Raw genomic sequence first — 19,733 nt, forward strand, 5'->3', positions numbered from 1 at the left:
GCCTCCTGAAGGACGACAAGAGTCCTCCCTCTGATGCAGAAAGCCGATAGCATCTTGCTGACGAGATCCTGGAGCGTCTGGGGCCCCGGGCCAGTCATTTTAATACCATGGAAGTAACTTTTTGCCATCTGGAAAGGGAATGAATGTAAGCTGCACCATACTGGGCAATCCTCAGAAGAACGATCAGGGAGCGCTCGCTGTGTAGAAAGCACTTAGCCCTTACACAGGTTTCTCGAATTCAAGCACCATGTGAATCTCACGGGGGCACTGAGAGATGACAGGATGAGCACGGAGAAGTCAACGGCTTGCCCCAGGATGCACAGTTTGGAAGGGGACCGAATTGGAAAGAGGCAGTGTGAACTCCAAGCCTCTGCTCCGACCCGTCTTTCTCAGGACCCGACCAACAGACCCGTGACTTACAACACTTGGGAGAAGTAAGAAAACCAGCTGAATTCTCAGGTTCACAACTAAAGATAAGAAGGACTATATTCGTATTCGCACCTTTCCAGCACAAAAACAAAATAGACCGAGGAGTGACTGCAGTGTTCGTGGAGGGACGGCCTGGCAGCTCAGGGGAAGAGAGTCCCCTCAGCAGCCACAGCAGAGAACACTTCAGAAGGCCAAACCCTGAAAGTCAGGAGCAGTGGAGCTCAGAGTATGCTGAGCCAAAAGACCAAATGACCCCAATGGGTGCAACCCCTTGAGTCTGGTGAAACACCCCTGTGCTTCCACCCAAGATCAGGGCGGGGTGGGGGATAACTGATTATTTTCAGATTATTTATTTGTTTTTTTATTTGAGAGAGAGACAGCATGAGCAGGGGGAGCAGCAGGCAGAGGGAGAAGCAGGCTCCCCACTGAGCGGGGAGCCCGACGCGGGGCTCCATTCCAGACCCTGAGACCATGGCCTGAACTGAAGGCAGGTGACCGACCGACTGAGCCACCCAGATGCCCCAAGGTCATAACCAAGTTTCATTAGCACCCACGGTCCCTAACTTCTTACCCCAAGGCTCCCAAGATCAAGAATTTAGGTCTGAGGTCTGCCTCCTTGCTCATATCACAGCATATACTACAGGGTTATAAAATTCTTTCCTTTAAACTTAACACTTTCCATTTTCTTATAATTTATCATTAGGTTTCAAGCATCGCTCTTGAACCAGCTGCGGCAATGGCCATCCTGACACCTTCCACAAGGTCGGGGAGCTGGGTGAATTACAGTTGTTTCTTCCAGTAAATGAAATACCATTCACCATACCTCGGATAGAGGCCAACACCAACTTCCTGCATCTCTGCATTGCAGATGGTGAACGCATTGCAGATCACCTGTGAAAACAAGGGGAAGACAATCGGGATTACCAGAGTCACCTAAGAAACTTCGCAGGCAGGGGAGAGAACAGAAATGTTCAAAAGCAAAAGTTGGAGTCTGAATACTTTCAGTGGTTGCTTTGCAAAGATCCAAGCCAAACAGGGAGGCTCTTTCACTTGCAAAAGAAGCTGTCTGGGACACACTTTCCCTTAAGAAGGTCGCGTTAGGTGCAGAAGTAGCAACATCCCGCACAAACCTCAGGCTTAAACCAGCACAGGGCCTGTTAATTTCAATCGAAGCTTTTTCTTCCAAGTCACCCAGTCCCATGACAGGTTCAACTTTCAGAATACAAATAATCTATTTATTGAGAACTAGACTCCTGTCAAGTTGGGGTTTTTTTCCCCCTTCACACTGCCTGCAGTTTCCAAATGCCACTGTCTATTTATGAGGAACAGCAGCCTGTCTTTTATTCCTACAAAGAGGGAAGGACACCCCAAGAGAGTCTGTGATCCGAGCTGACGGACCACAAGGAGCACGGAAAGTCGTTCAGTCCAGCCATGGCAGTTACTAGGGACATGGAAGGGCCTCACCAGCTAGACAGCACAGTCCTGTAGCCTATGGGGTGTGGACCAAAAGGAACAGTAGTTGCAATCACTGTGCTCAAGGGACCTCAAAACCTATGGAAGGCCACCCAGAATCACAGAAAGACCACTGGACTTAGAATCAGAAAATCTAGGTCCTGGCCACACATCGCTGCCTCAGGCAGGTGCTGGGATGAGCAGTGAAGGAATAAACAAAGTTCCTGCCTACATGAAGCTTAAACTCTAGTGGGGGTGGTAGCGGTGATGCATGTTCATGTCAGGAGAAAAGCAAGTGCAAAGGCCCTGAGGTGAAAATCTTTTTAGGTACAGAGTACCAGCAGGAAAGGTAGAGTGGGCAAAGCAGGGCAAGGAAGAAGAAGAAGAGTGAAATAAAAGATCAGAGCAGTAGTTAGACTGTATAGGTGCTTAGACCCATGTCTACATTGTATTCCAAATGAGACAGAAGGCAATGGGTTACTTCTGAGCCAAGGTGCGAATGATAGGATTTCCCTTGGGAAAGGATCACTCTGGCTGTCGAATAGAGAATGGGCTATAGAAAGGCAAGGGTAGAAGGAGAGGGAATGAGAAGCCTAGGTTAGCTTGGAGGTCTGGATGTTGGTGGCAAAAGTGGGGAGAAGTGAGTGGTGCCGCCAGTAGGATTTACAATGGACTACTGAGGGGAGCAGAGAGAGTCAAGGATCAGGTTTGAGCGTGAGCCTGAATGTGGGCTCCATAAAGTGTCCATTCATTAACAGGAGCAAGACTGGTAAAGGTTTGGTTGCAGGGAGCTGGGAGCAAGTCCAGATGCTTTATTTCAGCCGTGTTATATCTGAAACGGCATATTAGACATCCTAGCCAAGACCAAGTATGAGTGCCTGGAATGCACGGCAGCAGCTGGGCTGCAGATAGACACTTAGGACAAAACAGAACAAAGCCCATCAAGAAGAAAGCAGAAGAGGCCACCATAGACTTGAGATGAACCAGGCACCACAAATGGATGCTGACTTACTGTTACAGTTTCCGTGAAAGAAAAAAAAAAAAACAAAAAACAAAAAAAGCAACAACGAACGTCTCTAAATCAGGTTTATAGGAAAGAACGTAAAGTATGAAAAAGCATTCAGTCCTTTGAGACTCCTCCACTGCTCTAAAGAGCTCTCCTATGAAATCTAGTGCAACCTATCATGATTTGGCATTTCTTCTAAAAGTCTGATAAAACTGCAGTTTCAAATCAGGAAATAAGTTGGTGTAGACACATATATTTTAAACACACGAGTTAAATTGCTCTAGGGGCACGTGTTTTGTATTAAGTCGCAACGGCGTACTGCCTGCACATATTTATGTACAAAACGGATGGTGGAGATGCAGGACGAAAGACCCTGTGTTTTCTTTTCGAAACTTCACACATTTTTAAATGGGTATGAAATCGCAGGAGGGGAATAGAAACTTTAACATGTACTTTTCAAAGTGTAATCATGACTTTACCAGCGTTAACCCACCAATGAAACACTGGATCAAACCAATCAAATCTGTTAACTTTGAATCAAACCAAAATGTAAACATTTTTTTTCTCCACTGTGGAGCAAATAAAAGGTCTTTCCAGAATAGGTTTATCCTGACGGAATTTTTTAAAAGAAAGAAAAAAGAGCTAACATGGGGAAACGTCTGCTTCCTCCAGGAGACTTTGTCGATCCCTCGGACCTACATGATGTGCTCAGCCTGTTAGTAGCATTCATCATCCCGATTCGTTATTTACCCATTTATTTGACACCAAACGCAAATCCTATGTACAATACTCCGAGGGCAGTGATGGCGGCTCCTTGAGTGAAAGACACTAATATAGGATTTTTTGGGAGATGGATGGTTGTGTGGGTGTGGTCCTCAGGGTTCCCAGGGGGTCACTATCTAGGACAGGGTCAGAGAAGACACCAGAAGTAAGTCACAGGTCCCCTGTCAGCGTGGAAGAGGAGAGACGGGATGTGGTTCCATACTCTGCCAAGGAGTAAGGAAAAGCTCATCTTCCAGCTCTCCTGTCCTTAGGCATTCCATCTGTTGATATTCCTGCCCAGATCTCTTTGTCCATTCTCGCTCTCTACTCTGCCTCATCTTTTGTTTCAAATGCTTCTGTTAGTCCAATGGATGGAATGACAGGCTTAGGCCTCTGAAGAGATTGAGGGCTTGTTTAATCCTCTGCTTAAAATGCCAGGGGTCTGGCACGCCCCCCACCCCCGGGGTGGCTCAGTGGGTTAAGGATCTGACTCACAATTTCAGTTCAGGTGGTGATCTCAGGGTCATGAGATTGAGCCCCATGAAAGGGTCCATGCTGGGTGGGGAGTCTGCTTGGGATTCTCTCTTTCCCTCTCCCTCTGCCCCTCCCTCATACTCCCCACTCCCACCAAAAAAAAAAAAAAAAAAAAAAAAAATGCCAGGGTCCAGACACATGGAAATAAATGTGTGCAAAATGAATGAATGGGCAATCGTTCCCATATCCCTTGCCTTCCCTCCTACTTCTCTGGCATCTTTTCCTTTAACTTTCCTCCCTTCTTTTCCCCTTTTCCTGTTTTCACTGGTACCTATAGGCTACCCTCTCTCATTCTGCCCCAATCCACAATATAGGTAGGATGTTTTAAAGTCCTACTGAGCCAATTCCAGACAAGTTTCCTCATTCATATTATTCTGAGAGGCATTGTGTGCCAGTATTCCTGAGCTAAAACAGTTACTTTTTTTTCCCCCACTTTTCCCACTTTTATTAAAAATACTAGTTTCACTCCCTAGTATATCTGTATGTACTCAAGTGAAAATATACAAGGAATTTCTCTCTATGCCAAGAAGTAAAAGAATGGAAATAAAGCCCAGAAATAAAAGTTTAAACACTTTTCAAAGTATTTTTTTTTTGTATAAACAGTTTTCTTAGGAAAGTGCACAGGTTAAACAATGAATGAGGCCTTCACACAGATGCTTTTAGAAAAGCATATTAATGGGATTATTTCAATTAAAAAAAACTTAGAAATTCTTTCTAAAAATTAAAGTATTATGGAGTATTACCTTAAAATATTTATCATGACATAAAATTAAAGCATACATTTAAATTATTTTATAACTATCAAATATAGTTATGTGTATTCTTCACAATATTGCTGTTGAAATCATCAAAAGCCTTTATAATATAACACTGTAGCTTTTCAAGACAGTAAAACTCTAGTGAGTTGGTACAAGTGATTGCTGAAACTCTGTATTTTGTAAAAAAAAAAAAACTACTAAAGTAAAATCTTAAATATTCTATGAAACATGATAAAAACCCTTAACATAGTAGGTTTAGAGGGAATATACCTCAATATAATAAAAGACATGTATGAAAAACACACAGCTAACATAATACTCAATGGTGAAAAACTGAGAGGAGAGCTTTTCCCATTAGATCAGGAATAAGACAAGGATATCTACTCTCTCCATTTTTATTTGACATAGTACTGGAAGTCCTAGCCATAGCAATCAGACAAGAAAAGGAATGAAAAGGCATCAAAATTGGTAAACAGGAAATAGAATTTTCACTATTTACAGATGACATAATACTATTTATAGAAACCCTATAAATTTCACCAAAAAAAAATACCAGAACTGATAAATGAATTCAGAAAGGTTGCAAGATACAAAATCAATATACAGAAATCCATTATGTTTCTATACATTAATAATGAAGGAGGAGGAAGGGAAATGTGGAAAAAACAATCACATTTATAACTGCACCAAAAAGAATAAAATGCTTAGGAATAAACTTAACCAAAAAGGTGAAAGACCTGCACTCTAAAAACTATACAACACTAATGATGAAAATTGAAGACCACACAAACAGAAAGCAATTTCATGCTTGTCGATTGGAAGAAAAAATATTGTTAAAATGTCCATATTACCCAAAGGGATCTACAGATTTAATGCAATCTGTATCAAAATACCAACAGCATTTTTCAGAGAACTAGAACAAGTAGTCCTAAAAATTTTTTTTTTAAAGATTTTATTTATTTATTTGACAGAGAGAGATCACAAGTAGACGGAGAGGCAGGCAGAGAGAGAGGGAAGCAGGCTCCCCGCTGAGCAGAGAGCCCGATGCGGGACTGGATCCCAGGACCCTGAGATCATGACCTGAGCCGAAGGCAGCGGCTTAACCCACTGAGCCACCCAGGCGCCCCAGGTAATCCTAAAATTTATATGGAACCGCAAAAAAACCCAAATAACCAAAATAATCATGAAAAAGAAGAATAAAACTGGGGACATTGCAATCCACAATCCCAGATTTCATGATATTCTACAAAGCTGTAGTAATCAAAACAGCATGGCACTGGTGCACAGACAGACACACAGATCAACAGAACAAAATAGAGAGCCCAGAAATAAACCCACAATTATATGGTCAATTAATCTTTATCAAAGAAGGCGAGAATATGGTGCTGGGAAAACTGAACAGCTACATGCAAAAGAATGAAACTGGATCACTTTCTTATACCATACAAAAATATAAATTCAAAATGGATTACAGACCTAAGGTGAGACCTGAAGCCATAAAAATCCTAGAAGAGAGCATAGGCAGTAATTTCTGACATTGGCTATAGCAAGATTTTTCTACATATGTCTCCTTGGGCATGAGAAATAAAAGCAAAAATAAACAATGGGGACTACATCAAAATTAAAAAGCTTCTACACAGCAAAGGAAACAATCAGCAAAACAAAAAGGCAGTCTACAGGGGTGCCTGGGTGGCTCAGTGGGTTAATAAGCCTCTGCCTTCGGCTCGGGTCATGATCTTGGGGTCCTGGGATCGAGTCCCGCATCGGGCTCTCTGCTTGGCAGGGAGCCTGCTTTCTCCTCTCTCTCTCTCTCTCTGTCTGCCTCTCTGCCTACTTGTGATCTCTCTCTGTCAAATAAATAAATAAAATATTTAAAAAAAAAAAGGCAGTCTACAGAATGGGAGAAGATATTTGCAAATGACATATCAGATAGAGTTAGTGTCCAAAATACACAAAGAACTGATACAACTCAATAACCCAAAAACCAAATAATCTAATTTAAAAGTGGGCAGAAAACACAAATAGACATTTCTCCAAAGAAAACATGCAGATGTCCAACAGACCCATGAAAAGATGCTCAACATTAGCTCAACATCAGGGAAATGCAAATGAGCAACCATGTCACATCAGTCAGAAGGGCTAAAATCAAAAATACAAGAAACAAACAGGTGTTGGTGAGGATATAGAGAAAAAGGGACCCTCGTGCACTGTTTGTGGGAATGCAAACTGGTGTAGCCACTGTGGAAAAGTTTGCTCAAAAAAATATGGAGTTTCCTCAAAAAAAAAAAAAAATTAAAACTACAATTACTGCATGATCTAGTAATTCTTCGGCTAGGAATTTACCCATAGAATATGAAAACACTAGTTCAAAAACATACATGTACTCCTATGTTTACTGCAGCGTTATTTATAATAACCAAGTTATGAAAGCAACCCAGGTATTCATCGGCTGATGAATGGATAAAGCAGCTTTGGCAGGTATCTACAATGGACTAGAGTTGGGGGAAATCAGATGGGGAGACAAACCATGAGAGACTGTGGACTCTGAGAAACAAACTGAGGGTTTTGGAGGGGAGGAGGGTAGGATGGGTGAGCCTGGTGGTGGGTATTAAGGAGGGCACGTACTGCATGGAACACTGGGTGTGGTGCATAAACAATGAATTCTGGAACACTGAAAAAAAAAATAAAATAAATAAATATACTGAGAAAACAATGCACTATAATTATAACCCCCCCCCAAAAAAGAAAAAGAAAAAGAATGAAATCTGTCCATTTGCAACAACCTGAATGGATCTAGAGAAATAATGCTAGGTGGAAACAAGTCAGTCAGAGAAAGATAGAAATCATGCGATTTCACTAATATGTAGAATTTAAGCAACAAAACAAGGGAACGGAAAAAAGAGACAAGCCAAAAAACAAACTCTTAACTATAGAGAACGCACCTGATGGTCACCAGAGGGGAGGTGGGTGGGGGGATGGGCGACACAGGCGATGGGGATTAAGGAGTGCGCTTGTCGCGATGAGCATTGAGTAGTGCATGGAGTTGTTGAATCACTATATTGTACCTCTGCAGCTAATGTAACACTGTATACTAACTATGCTAGAATATCTACATATAGAAAATATAGGCACCACATATAAATATTCTAGAACCAAATTTTTACATCATTTGTTCAGGTTCTAGGTCCAGAAGCTGACATTTGTGTTCTGCGATTAAAAGCTCCCCTGTAGTTGGGGCGCCTGGGTGGCTCAGTGGGTTAAAGCCTCTGCCTTCAGCTCAGGTCACAATCTGAGGATCCTGGGATCGAGCCCCACATCAGGCTCTCTGTTCAGCGGGGAGCCTGCTTCCCCCTCTCTCTCTGCCTGCCTCTCTGCATACTTGTGATCTCTCTCTGTCAAATAAATAAATAAAATCTTTAAAAAAAAAACAAAAACAAAACAAAACAAAACTGTAGCAATCATACCAAAACACAAAGTGAAGACTTCGGAGAGTTATTTTATACACGGTTGAACTTCACATTTTTCTCTCAAATTTTCTGAACTGGAAGCTTTTTATTGTAGCAGCAGCTAAATTAAGGTATTTGAGACACAAGGGAAAACCACTTTTCAAGGGCAAAGCTAGAGCCCTAAGAAAACGTACCACCCATTCGGAACAGAGTCCTTCTACGCCGTAACAGAAGAAGCCATCCACTCCCCAGCACCCGCTCGCCCTCACTACTCACTTCAACAAAGAACTTGGTCCGTGTGTGGGTAGCCACCATAGCTGGCTTCGAGCCTCCCTTAATGAATGCTTTCAATTTCCAAAGGCACAAACTTTAAAACATTTAAACAAAAGGGAACTCAGTTTCTAAACACAACCATCAGGCGGTTTTCTCAAAGACCATCTCCATCGCCTTTATTTCTCTATTTAAGGCGTAAGGAGAATGTTAAGGCACAGAAATGTGACACTACAGAATTTGTTAATTAGAGAGGCTAAAGGTAAATTTTCAACAGAGAGCTTACTGCATTTCGTTTTATAGAAGGAAAAAAATTAGGGAGAGTTGGCAGATATGAAAATCCAAAGCAATGGTTTTTGTATAAAGTGTCTCCCCTCCCCCACTACCCCAGCACCATTAATTCTCTAACTTAAGAAGCACGATAAGATTTCAGTCCGGGTACATTATTCTTCTCAGTGCCATATGACATTTTATTAAAGACAACTTTTTTCTTTTTTTTTCAGAATCTTCTCATAAACCTCAAAATATTTATTTATTTTTTAAAGATTTATTTAGTCAAGAGAGGGGAGGGGCAGAGGGAGAAGAGAGAGAATCCCAAGCAGGCTCCCCGCTGAGGACAGAACCCAACTTGGGGCTCGATCTCAGGACCTTGAGATCATGACCTGAGTAGAAATCAAGAGTCAGAGGCTTAACTGACTGTGCCACCTAGACACCCTTAAACCTCAAGAGATTTAAAATTTTACCCCTGATTGATTCTATCTGCATGTCAAATATTGAGCCATCTCTCATGATTCAACCCTGGCCTTTCCTGATATCCCACTCCCTCCTTTGGTCACTCCTTTATAACTGTTCGCTAGCCATGAGAATGAAAGGTGTACAATCCACTACCCAGAAGAAGAACAGGAGGGAACCAGGCTGGGGAAGGAGGTGAGCTTGGGCATGAAGAGGCAGCAATAATGACAAAAATAAAAAATCCTAGAATTCCAGAAGGTTTACAATAGGAAGGGTGTTTACGCATCTTTTCCATTTCAGTCTTTAAAAACTGATGGACACAACAGGTAGTGCAATATATTTCCCCTTCCCTAGGAAATAGCTGGAGAGCCTCCCCGTCTCATCGACGAGCCGGCTGTAAGCTGGGGTGCCCGGCCCCATCACCGTGCCCCTCCACAGACAGCCTTGTGGAGTCAGACCTTCGGAAGTTTTCTAATGTTTCTGTCACAGGCTCTTCTGTTTGTAAACCTAAGGGACCCCTGACTGAAGACAGCGAGCGAGGATGCTGGAAAACACAGAGGAACATAAAAATGGTAATTCTATAAATGTGACTCAAGATGCTCCATTATAATGACTTTTATCTGGAAGAAATTCTTCCATACCACCTCAAAATGTCTGTAGTATTTAGAAAATGCTAGAAGGAGAACATATAATGAGTACATAATCTTACTTTTGGCAGCTGGCATGAAACCTATTGAAGTCTCCAGTGTGTTATTTGAAATGAGCTTGCACCTAGCCCTCTAAAACCTTCTCTTACTTCATCATTTAGAAATAACATGAAAATTATAAAATTTAACTTAGCTGGTTTTCTAAAGAGTAGATTATAAGAATGGTAAGCATCAAGTTTTAAAAGCATGATGCTAAGGCCGAAACCAAAAATATTTAGATGTATGTTGATAGATTAAAAAATTGCTGATTAAATGTTGATAAAAAATATTCATTTAAATGTTGATAAATAATCTAATTTAAAGCAAGTTAAACCATGGGTACCACTTGTTAAGTGGGAAAGTTAAACATCTGTCTTTATGTTATATGAATATTATTAAAGATTTTGCAAATGTACTTTATGATACAAACCAAGTAAAAAAATAAACAATCTAATTTAAGAACCACTTCTTTACTACATCCCATATCACAACACGCTTGGACATGTGTTCTAGGCCCTGCATGTTTAAATACTATCTGTTTCCACAACGGTAATGGCGTCAGTCATGTTGCTAGCTATGATCACAAAGAGTGCACACTAGACACACCAAATACTCAACAATGATTGGCAAAGGCTAAAATCAATATCAAGGCCAGTGTCGTAAGAGAAGGGACACCAATCCTAAAATCATGCTTCCGGTTCTGGAGTGTTCCCAAGGCGGAGCTACCAAATGTTAGCAGGTTCACAAAATGAAGGCCTTTCAGATAACAGGTTTGTCTTCAGAAACCCACCCACATTTTCATTTTTCTAAGGGTTTTCCTCATGGCAGAGCCCATTATGTCTTCAACAACTGTCTGATAAGAGAAAGCAAAACAGGAATGATAGTCACAAATTTGTCCATTGTTCTTTGTTCTTACCCTCCGGGTAGTCCCTGGCATTCCACCTCCTTATATCACTCAGCTGATGAGAAAAGCATTTGCAACAGACGTCTGTCAAGTGTGTATAAAAGTATAAAAGCTCTTAACAGGGTTTCCATCGTGCCATTTTGCTCCCACATCCTGAGGCTCAGAAACACAATGATATTCTTAAATAATTTATTACAGGATATTGTTATAATTTCCATAGCTCTGCCATAAGCGTCCTTTCTGCAAAATACTTCACACAGTCACGCTCCTGGCCAGAAAGTGTATTATCATGACCAGCTCAACTTTCCCCTCACAGAGAACACTTAAGGATTCTTCTGTTCAGCTCGAGTCTCTACAAATGTTCTCTTACGCGTAATCTAGTTTTGTGATTCTCTTTCCAGGTAAGTGGAGCAAAACTCTACCCCGAGGCAGTGAGGTACTCTGCTCTGTATTGTCTCTCCGTTGGAGCACTAAAATCCGAAATGCTGGGCAGCCCCTGACGGAGGCTGCACTGGGCGTGGCACAGTGTGGCCCAGATCCGCCATGTTCTTCCATCACGTTAATGGAGAAAAGCAAACTACAGGAAAAAATGTTCCATGTGGAAGATAAAACGAAACATGAACCAACTGCTTCGCACAATCCCCAATGAAAGATTCCAATGTGAGCCCGGATCACTCTCTGTAGAAATGAGGTGAATATTCTTTCCAGGAGAAATTCTGTCAGGCAAGGGGCTGTCATGCTGAACCTACTTGCCATTGACACCTCAGGGAGTGACTGTCGCACATTAGAGCATAAGGAGAGCACATGGCGTATCTGCAAGCTGCATGGGTGTGGGTGGCGGGGACGGGTGTTCTAGGAACTAGCAGCTGGGGCAATTTCTGGAAGACAGTAGCTGGAGATAAGGAGGCACCTCAATGGGTCAATCCTTCTGGGAAGGCCCGTGCACACCCAGTCCCTGAGACTGCAAAGGAAAAGAGAAGAAAAATCATGGTTTCATTCCCCACCACCCCGAGTTTCTCCTAAGGTAGTTCATAAGTGTCCCTTTCCCGCTTCCTTCCAGCCACTCCTGCAGACAGCCAGGGACACAAAACACACCGGTGGGATTTCTACTTGATCATTTGTCTCTGCTGACACCACGGTGAACACACACGGTACTCTTCCCAGCCCCTCTCCTGGCCGGATTCCTGAGCTGGCCCCTCGATGAAGCAGCAGCACGCCGCCCCTGCACCCCTTTAGTGGTGACCTCCAGAGAGTCCCACGGGAGGTCCCCTCCCTGGGTCAGTGTTCATCAGATGTGAAGACAGGAAAGAATTTGGAAAAGCGGATTAAATATATCTTTTGAGATACGTTGTTAAGTTTAACAAACTCTTCTCAGCGGCGCCTGGGTGACTCAGTCGGTGAAGCATCTACCTTTGGCTCAGGTCATGATCTCGGGGTCCTGGGATCAAGCCCCACATTGGGCTCCCAGCTCAGTGGGAAGCCTGCTTCTCCCTCTCCCTCCGCTACTCCCCCTGCTTGTGCTCTCTTGCTCATGTTCTCTCTCTCTCAAAAAAAAAAAAAAAAAAAAAACAACCAAAAAAAACCACCACAAAAGAACTCTTCTTAACTAGTTCCTGGGGCTCCTAAGTAAGAGAGCAAAACAAAAGCAGGGGTTTAAACCAGATGAGTCCTGGCCTAGGCAGGGGAGGCCGTCCCTGAGTCTGGATCTGGTCCTGACCTAATTTTCTCATTTCATCTCTTCTCTTGCCCACCTGCACTATTATGCACACTTTCCACTCTTGACACCTCTGTGTCCCTGCAGGGGCGGCCAGTCCCTCTGCCTGGAGTGTCCCCTCCCTTCATCTCCTCAACTCCCATGATCCTCTGGGGCCCACCTCAACACTTGTATCTTACAGGAGCCTCCCGACTGCCTTGCTGGGGGAGGCGGGCTCTCTGGCTCATGCTCCCTAATTGCCCACGAATCTACTCCCACATCCTACCCTGTAGGTAACAATTTTTTGATATTTGAGTTGCAAGAGGGTTGAAATTCTATTTTATGACTCCCCCCTATGCACCCCAGCTCAGGCCGGTCTGACACACTGAGTGCACTCAGAAAATGTTTGCTGAGTGAATGTCGATGGACAGAGTACATTCGGTACCAGTGACTTTCTGATGTTAGCCTTTGTGACTTCTACGTAGCACTGCTAATAAACCAAGGCAACTGTCATTATGCAACAACAACAAAAATCTCCTCTTGTCCTTCTCTCTTTCCCTCCTTCCTCTGTCTCCCCCTCTGCATTCCTTCCTACAAGCACTCACTCAGGGACCTGCACAGACCAGGTTCTGGAGCTATAGGAAGGTGTCAGCACTGACCCCGTGCTCTGAGAGGCTGAGACCAGCCGGGGACACAGTGGCACTAGGCAATGAATCACACACACGCCACGCCGGGGCCCAGCAGAGGGGTCATGAGCTCAGCGGGGACAGGTCAGGGAAAGGAGGCTCTTCAACCTGGACTCACAAGGATCACCCTGCTTCTTATGCCTTCTGTGACCCGATGGGAAAGCATCAACTGAATTATGAATTCTGGAAAATGTTTTCCTGAGATTGAAGAAAGTTGGCATAAGCTCCATACCCACACAGACTACTGTGACTTCCAAAAGTGGAAGGTGGTGACATCTGATAACAGCAGACGTTACAAAAGTCAATCCTGAGAAGTAAAAGGAAGTGAGACATGGGCTTTTGCCATGACATGTGGAAAGAAATACATACCCATGGCATTCCCTGTTTTAAAAAAAATAATAAAATTTAAAAACCCCTTATAAACCTCTAAAATGTGTCCTGTTCCTAGTTCACCTCACTGCAAGTGGAAAGGAAGGAAAAAGCAGAACGATATCAAAGATAGTCATGCTTGAAATGCCATGATGTAATTCTTACCCTGAAGAGCCAGAAAGGATAAACAGGGAGGACTGAACACAGGGGTGGGGGCACCCAATGAGGGGCACCATCAGGAAGTGGAGGAGGGTGGCAGGGGTTTGGGGACCCAGTGGCCCCTCAGACTTCTCTGTTACTACCTGCTGAGGCCACCTGAACGTCACACCACTGAACCCACTGTTTCCAATCAGGCAAAGCCTCACAGGCGCACCTGTCCTGCCAGAGGGAGGAGCATGGGCGCCCCCACGGTGCCCCATATCGAAGCCCTGCTGCTTTGCCATCTCCTGGGGGCTCTAGCCCCCTCGCAAGGGAGCTCTTAGAACAGTGCCTTTACTGGGGCGCCTGGGTGGCTCAGTCAGTTAGGCGTCTGCCTTCGGCTCAGGTCATGATCTCAGGGTCTTGGGATCGAGCCCTGCATCAGGCTCCTTCCTCAGCGGGGAGTCTGCTTCTCCCTCTGCCATCCCCCACTTGTGTTCGCTCTTTCTCTCTCTCAAATAAATAAATAAATAAATAAATAAATAAATAAATAAATAAAGGAATGGTGTCTTCATTTTTAAGGATGAGGAAAGGAAGGCTAAGGGAAATCAATACACCATTCTAAGGCTAGATATTCACCTGCTCTCACACATCAGCAAGACTTAGTTTGTCAAAACAACCTTCTCAGCAGAAAACTCAGCCCTTGAAGGAATTATACACAAGGCAGGCTGGGGAAGGAAGGGGTCGAGTGCCAGGAAAGGTCTGGAACTGTGCTGTGCTGTGCCATGCCTTTATTCATCCATTCATTAACGGCCTATTTTATACAACAGGCCCAGGCTAGGCACTGGGACGGAGGGAGAAAAATCCAGCCCTTTCACCAGTTTGCCTAGTGAAATAAGAAAGTAAAAACATGTCACTTTCTTCTCTAATTCTGACAAATTTTAGCCTTTCTCAGCCATAATAATTTTCCTGGCTATTGGCCGTATTTCTTTGTAGGTCACCCCGTCAGGAACCTAGCTGCAGTAACCAGGGCAGCACTCGAATCTGTCAGGCCAATTCAGGAACACATGAGTCTGTGGCTTGTCCATGGCCCTGGGCGGCACGCCGGCCTCCCCACACTCTGATCATCCGCAGGAAGAATTGCTGGGGATTACCGAAGACCAGCTGCGAGATGGGAAGGAAAATGGATGGCCTTTGAATTTTCCACTCTCCCACTGTCTGACTGCAGCCAGCCACCATTACCAAATTAGTGCCACAAAGAGAGGGATATTCCCTCCCCGGGGCAGGCTGGAAAGATAAATCAGCTACAGAAGAGCAAAGGGCTCCAGGAAGAAAGAGCAAATGAAGCCCTGACACTATGTGCTGCGAATGTCCCAGTATTTGCAGGAAGTCACACACGGGGCCATTAGAGACAGAATTGCAGGGAAGCCTCCCCACTCACTCTGGCCATCCTCCCATCTCCCCTCAAAGTAAACGTGGTAGTTTTCGCTTTCACAGGCACCTTTTGCCTTCCCAGCTGATCACATTTTTGTAAAAGATTTTACTTAATTATTTGACACACAGAGAGAGAGCGAGAGTGAGCACGAGTGAGGGGAGGGACAGAAGGAGAGAGAAGCAGGCTCTCTGATGAGCAAGAAGCCCCACACAGGGCTCGATCCCAGGACCCTGAGATCATGACCTGAGCTGAAGGTAGACGCTTAACCGACTGAGCCACCCAGACGGCCCCACCTGATCAAATTTAAAGGGAATTAGTATTTTTATGTGGGGTGCCATGTGCTAAATGACGTGTCTGCATTTCTGTATCATTGGCCAATTAATTTTGATTAGGAAGAACCCAGGAACAAACAACCAGAATTTACCAGAAAGCTGTAAAGCAGAAAAACTATGAGAATTAAATGAGCTGCCAGGCCTGGGAAGGGCTCCTGGCACACAGACAGCTTAGTGAATAGTAACAAGATCGTTATTACCGAAGTTCATCAACCGTAAGACACACTCGATAAAGAGTAAGTTGCACTACGTTATTGCGATCTACTAAGAAAAAGCATGAGCAAACTATGTCAGGCTAGCTGTTATGAAATGGACTTCACTTCCAGGAATATAAAACTGTGAAAAAAATACATAGTGTGGATTTCACAAAATAGCGCATCACTGAGTATATCTCCAGGTTGTGGCAGAAAAGAAGCCATGCCCTGCGTAACTGAGGTGTGGGGACAGGACATCTGCATCGCCTCAGCCACACCAGGCCCCGAGGTTCGGGCCACTGCCCGGAGCTCCTCCACCACACAGACTGGGCTGCTCTTCTCCACTCTTAGCGTCACCCAAACTCATCCATCACCACTCCCGGTTCTTTGCTTTCTCCAGCCTCTGAGTCAGTTGTCATAAAGTGGATTATCGCGAGTCACTCAAAACCCAAAATACTACTTTGATCTAAGGTTCCATGGCTTGTGCCAAGTTAACGTTCTGGCCAAATTTGCCCAGACTCTGGAGGTGACTCAATGCACGTGGTTCCCAGCATCTTCTTTCAGTACTGAGTTAAGCAGGGTAGTTTCCTTTGGAATGGAGTTTAAATCAGTTGCTTTAAAACCCAAGTTCACATTTCTTTTCCCACCTACCACACAGCTCTCTCTAAATAACCAAGGGAAAGCACTTGGGAGGATGGTTTGGGTAGAAAAGCGGCAGATGGATTTCAAAGCCATCCTGACACTGTACAGACAGGTCCTGAATGTTCTGGAATCTGAACTGGTTATTTTTCACTGACAGCACTGGAAGACCATTAACATATATGGAAACTGAAGGAAGATATATAAAGATATACACAGAAACCACACAGGAACTAAACCAAAATGGGGCACAGGGTTTCTGCACTCCACTTATCACCTGCAATGCCAAGGAGTGGGTTGGGTGCTCCCCTAAAACACCAGCCAGGGTCCTTGGTGGCCAAGAGCCCGCTGTATTCCTTGACTATACAAAAATATGACCGTGAACTGTTCACCCCAAACGTCCATGATGCAAAAAACACTCTTCAGGTGTTTTTTTAAATATTTTTTCATGATGATAGATAAATCCTAACTACTAGAAGTCAGAAGGGGGCACCTACGTGGCTCAGTCGGTTAAGCATCTGACTCTTGGTTTTGGCTCACGTCATGATCATGAGATCGAGCCCCACATAGGGCTCCCCACTAGGTGGGGAGTCTGATTTTCTCCTTCTCCCTCTGCTTCTGTCCTTCCCTCTGCTAGTGCTCTCTCTCTAAAATGGATAAGTAAATCTTTAAATAGATAAATAAAAGTCACATTATGCCTGTGGTCTAACCATTAAAACCCCTCACTTCTTTACACTGTCCTTTTAATGATTACTCTCAGTATTACCCCCTGAAGAAAAGACACCCAAACTTCCTGATTTGTGGGGTTCAACAGCTCTCCTACCACTCCCTATCACAAATAAAAGAGGTGGGTTTTCTTTTTCCTAGGTTATACACAGATTTAATTAGTTCCTTTAAATTAAAAAAAATAAAATTCCAAATGATTCTTTCTTTCCCTCCAGCCTTATTTTGCACATGCTCCTCATTTTCCCCCAACATCTAAATGCAAAATAGAACATATTCGCTGAAGGAATCAGGGTTTGATAATTACAGCAGGCATAACTTAATTTGCATATGTGAGGTTTCCAACTTAGAATTCAGAGACAACGAATGCCGGTGTAACAGCCCACACAAGAATTAATCTGCTGTTTCTAAAAGAGATTTAGTGAGTTATCAGCAGTGGTTAAAGAAATGCTGGTTTCAAAGAAAATAACAGAAATGCTCCTAAGTAAAGATGATTATGGTAAAGCTTATTTGGAGCAGAAAAAATAAACCAAAGCATTACCTGTAAAAGCTAACCCCAAAGAGCTGAAATGCAAGGGTCACTTCAGGAAATGGAGAAAAAAAATGAAACTGAAGGAAACAAGGCATGAAAAGAAAGGAGGATTAAGAGAACAATGAATGAGTTGACAACAAAAAGGTTACAAAGACTCCCAGGAAAGAGAATTACTGATGGTCAGTAACTATTTGGATTGTCATGATGAAAAAGAGAAGACCAAGAAGAATGACAAGAATTGGGGGGGGGGGGGGTAAACTAATGATTTCATATTATTTCTCCTGCCCTAATTCAGCCCGATAAATCAGAAAACTGATTTTCCAAAGCAAAGTGAAAGCAGCAGAAGCTTACTGGTGAAGAGGAAAGTCCTGGGTGACGGGCATCATCGTTACCACTGCTCTAAGCAAATTAATTAGAGAAGACTGTGATGCTAGCTTCTCAGAGGCTCCTGCTCGAGACTAAGAGAGGAAGCCCGGCTGCCAGCATGCCTGGCCTTCTATGCAAAAGAAACACTGAAAGTCAACATATGCCAATGATGTGTTTTGTAGGCTAGTGTAGATGCTCCAGGTTCTTGCTAAGCTAAAGGAGATATTGCCCTGGATATACACGCAGCAGAGAGTGGTAAAAACACTTCCCAAAACGATGAGCCTCAATTCCCCAAATGTCCTCGAGGGCATACACAGTGTCCTGTCCCAAGAGAAGCTGGTCACCCTTCCTTATTCAGGGGTTAGTGCAAACCTACTCGAGGTGAAGGTTAAGCATCTTTAGTTTTAGGAAGGCATTAGATTCCAAACAGAAAGGCAGTCATCAGACAGAGCAGGTAGCAATTAGAGGCTGAGCGGGAGGCTCTAAGAATCTAAAACACAGGAACTTCACAGGCATGTAATCACGAAATCCCCAAAACATCCCAGAAAGTGATAAAAATAAATGCCTTTGGGTAAAGTGTTAGCTATGTCCCTAAAGAGGAGTAAGACAGTCAGACCTCTTTGGCCATAATATAAACTACTATCAGTATATTCAGGAGAAAGAAATAAGGCAAGATGATACTCTTTCTTCTCCTTCCATATTTACCTTAGGAAACATGTCTGCATGTTGATCTACTGAACTCCAACTATACAAAATCTTTAAATTAGCTAAAAATACTTTTCAGGCTGTTACTCCGAAGAGAGGAGGTAGGGAAAGCACATCTCGAGGTAATTGCTTATGTGTAGGGTTCAAAGTTAACGAACAGTGACAATAAGAAGAATTGCTTACGCTTTCCAAAGTGCATCCTGTGGTTAAGTCTGCTGCCTGTTCTTCAACCACAGTATTACGTATCACAAATGAAGCCCAGAAGTTCAACACCAAGTGAGATTAGAATGTGTTTAGGGGGCGCCTGGATGGCTCAGTTGGTTAAGCCTCTGCCTTCAGCTCAGGTCATGATCTCAGGGTCCTGGGATAGAGCCCCACATCAGGCTCTCTGCTCAACGGGGAGCCTGCTTCCCCCCCCTTCCTGCCTGCCTACTTGTGATCTCTCTCTCTCCCTGTCAAATAAATAAATAGAATATTTAAAAATGAAATGAAATGTGTTTAGGGGGCACCTGGATGGTTCAGTCAGTTAAGCAACCGATTCTTGATTTCAGCTCAGGTCATGATCTCAGGGTCCTAGGATCAAGCCGTGTGTCCTTGGGCTCTGTGCTCTGTGGGGAGTCTACTTATCCCTCTCCCTCTGCTCCCACCCCTGCTCTCTTTCTCTCTCTCTCAAATAAATAAATAAAATATTTTTTTTTAAATGTGTTTAGTTATTATACCTACTATGGCAGAACAGAACTTTAGATTTTCAATAATGATTTTTGTTGAAATAAAAAAGCATTTTCTGTTTAACTTTGAGCACAATAATCCTTTTTATCTTAAATAACTAGAAAAAAAGGCTAATGGTAATAATACTTTAAAGTGAAAAGAAACTAACGTTAGTATAACGGGCACCTTTAAATGTTAACTCACTGATATGATTAAATCAATGTCCTGAGAGAT

General features: G+C 43.4%; 1 protein-coding gene across 2 annotated transcripts in view; it reads right to left on the minus strand.

Annotated features, from left to right (window-relative positions):
* Positions 1 to 19,733, minus strand: part of SMYD3 (SET and MYND domain containing 3) — a 703,294-nt gene that overhangs the window by 151,542 nt on the left and 532,019 nt on the right. For both annotated transcript variants that reach the window (XM_047703851.1, XM_047703852.1), the window contains one exon: positions 1,253 to 1,320. In XM_047703851.1, coding sequence (XP_047559807.1) covers positions 1,253 to 1,320 — 68 coding nt within the window. The remainder of the gene's footprint in view (positions 1 to 1,252; positions 1,321 to 19,733) is intronic.

The sequence above is a fragment of the Lutra lutra genome, chromosome 15 (genome assembly GCF_902655055.1).
Source record: "Lutra lutra chromosome 15, mLutLut1.2, whole genome shotgun sequence".
Taxonomy (NCBI): domain Eukaryota; kingdom Metazoa; phylum Chordata; class Mammalia; order Carnivora; family Mustelidae; genus Lutra; species Lutra lutra.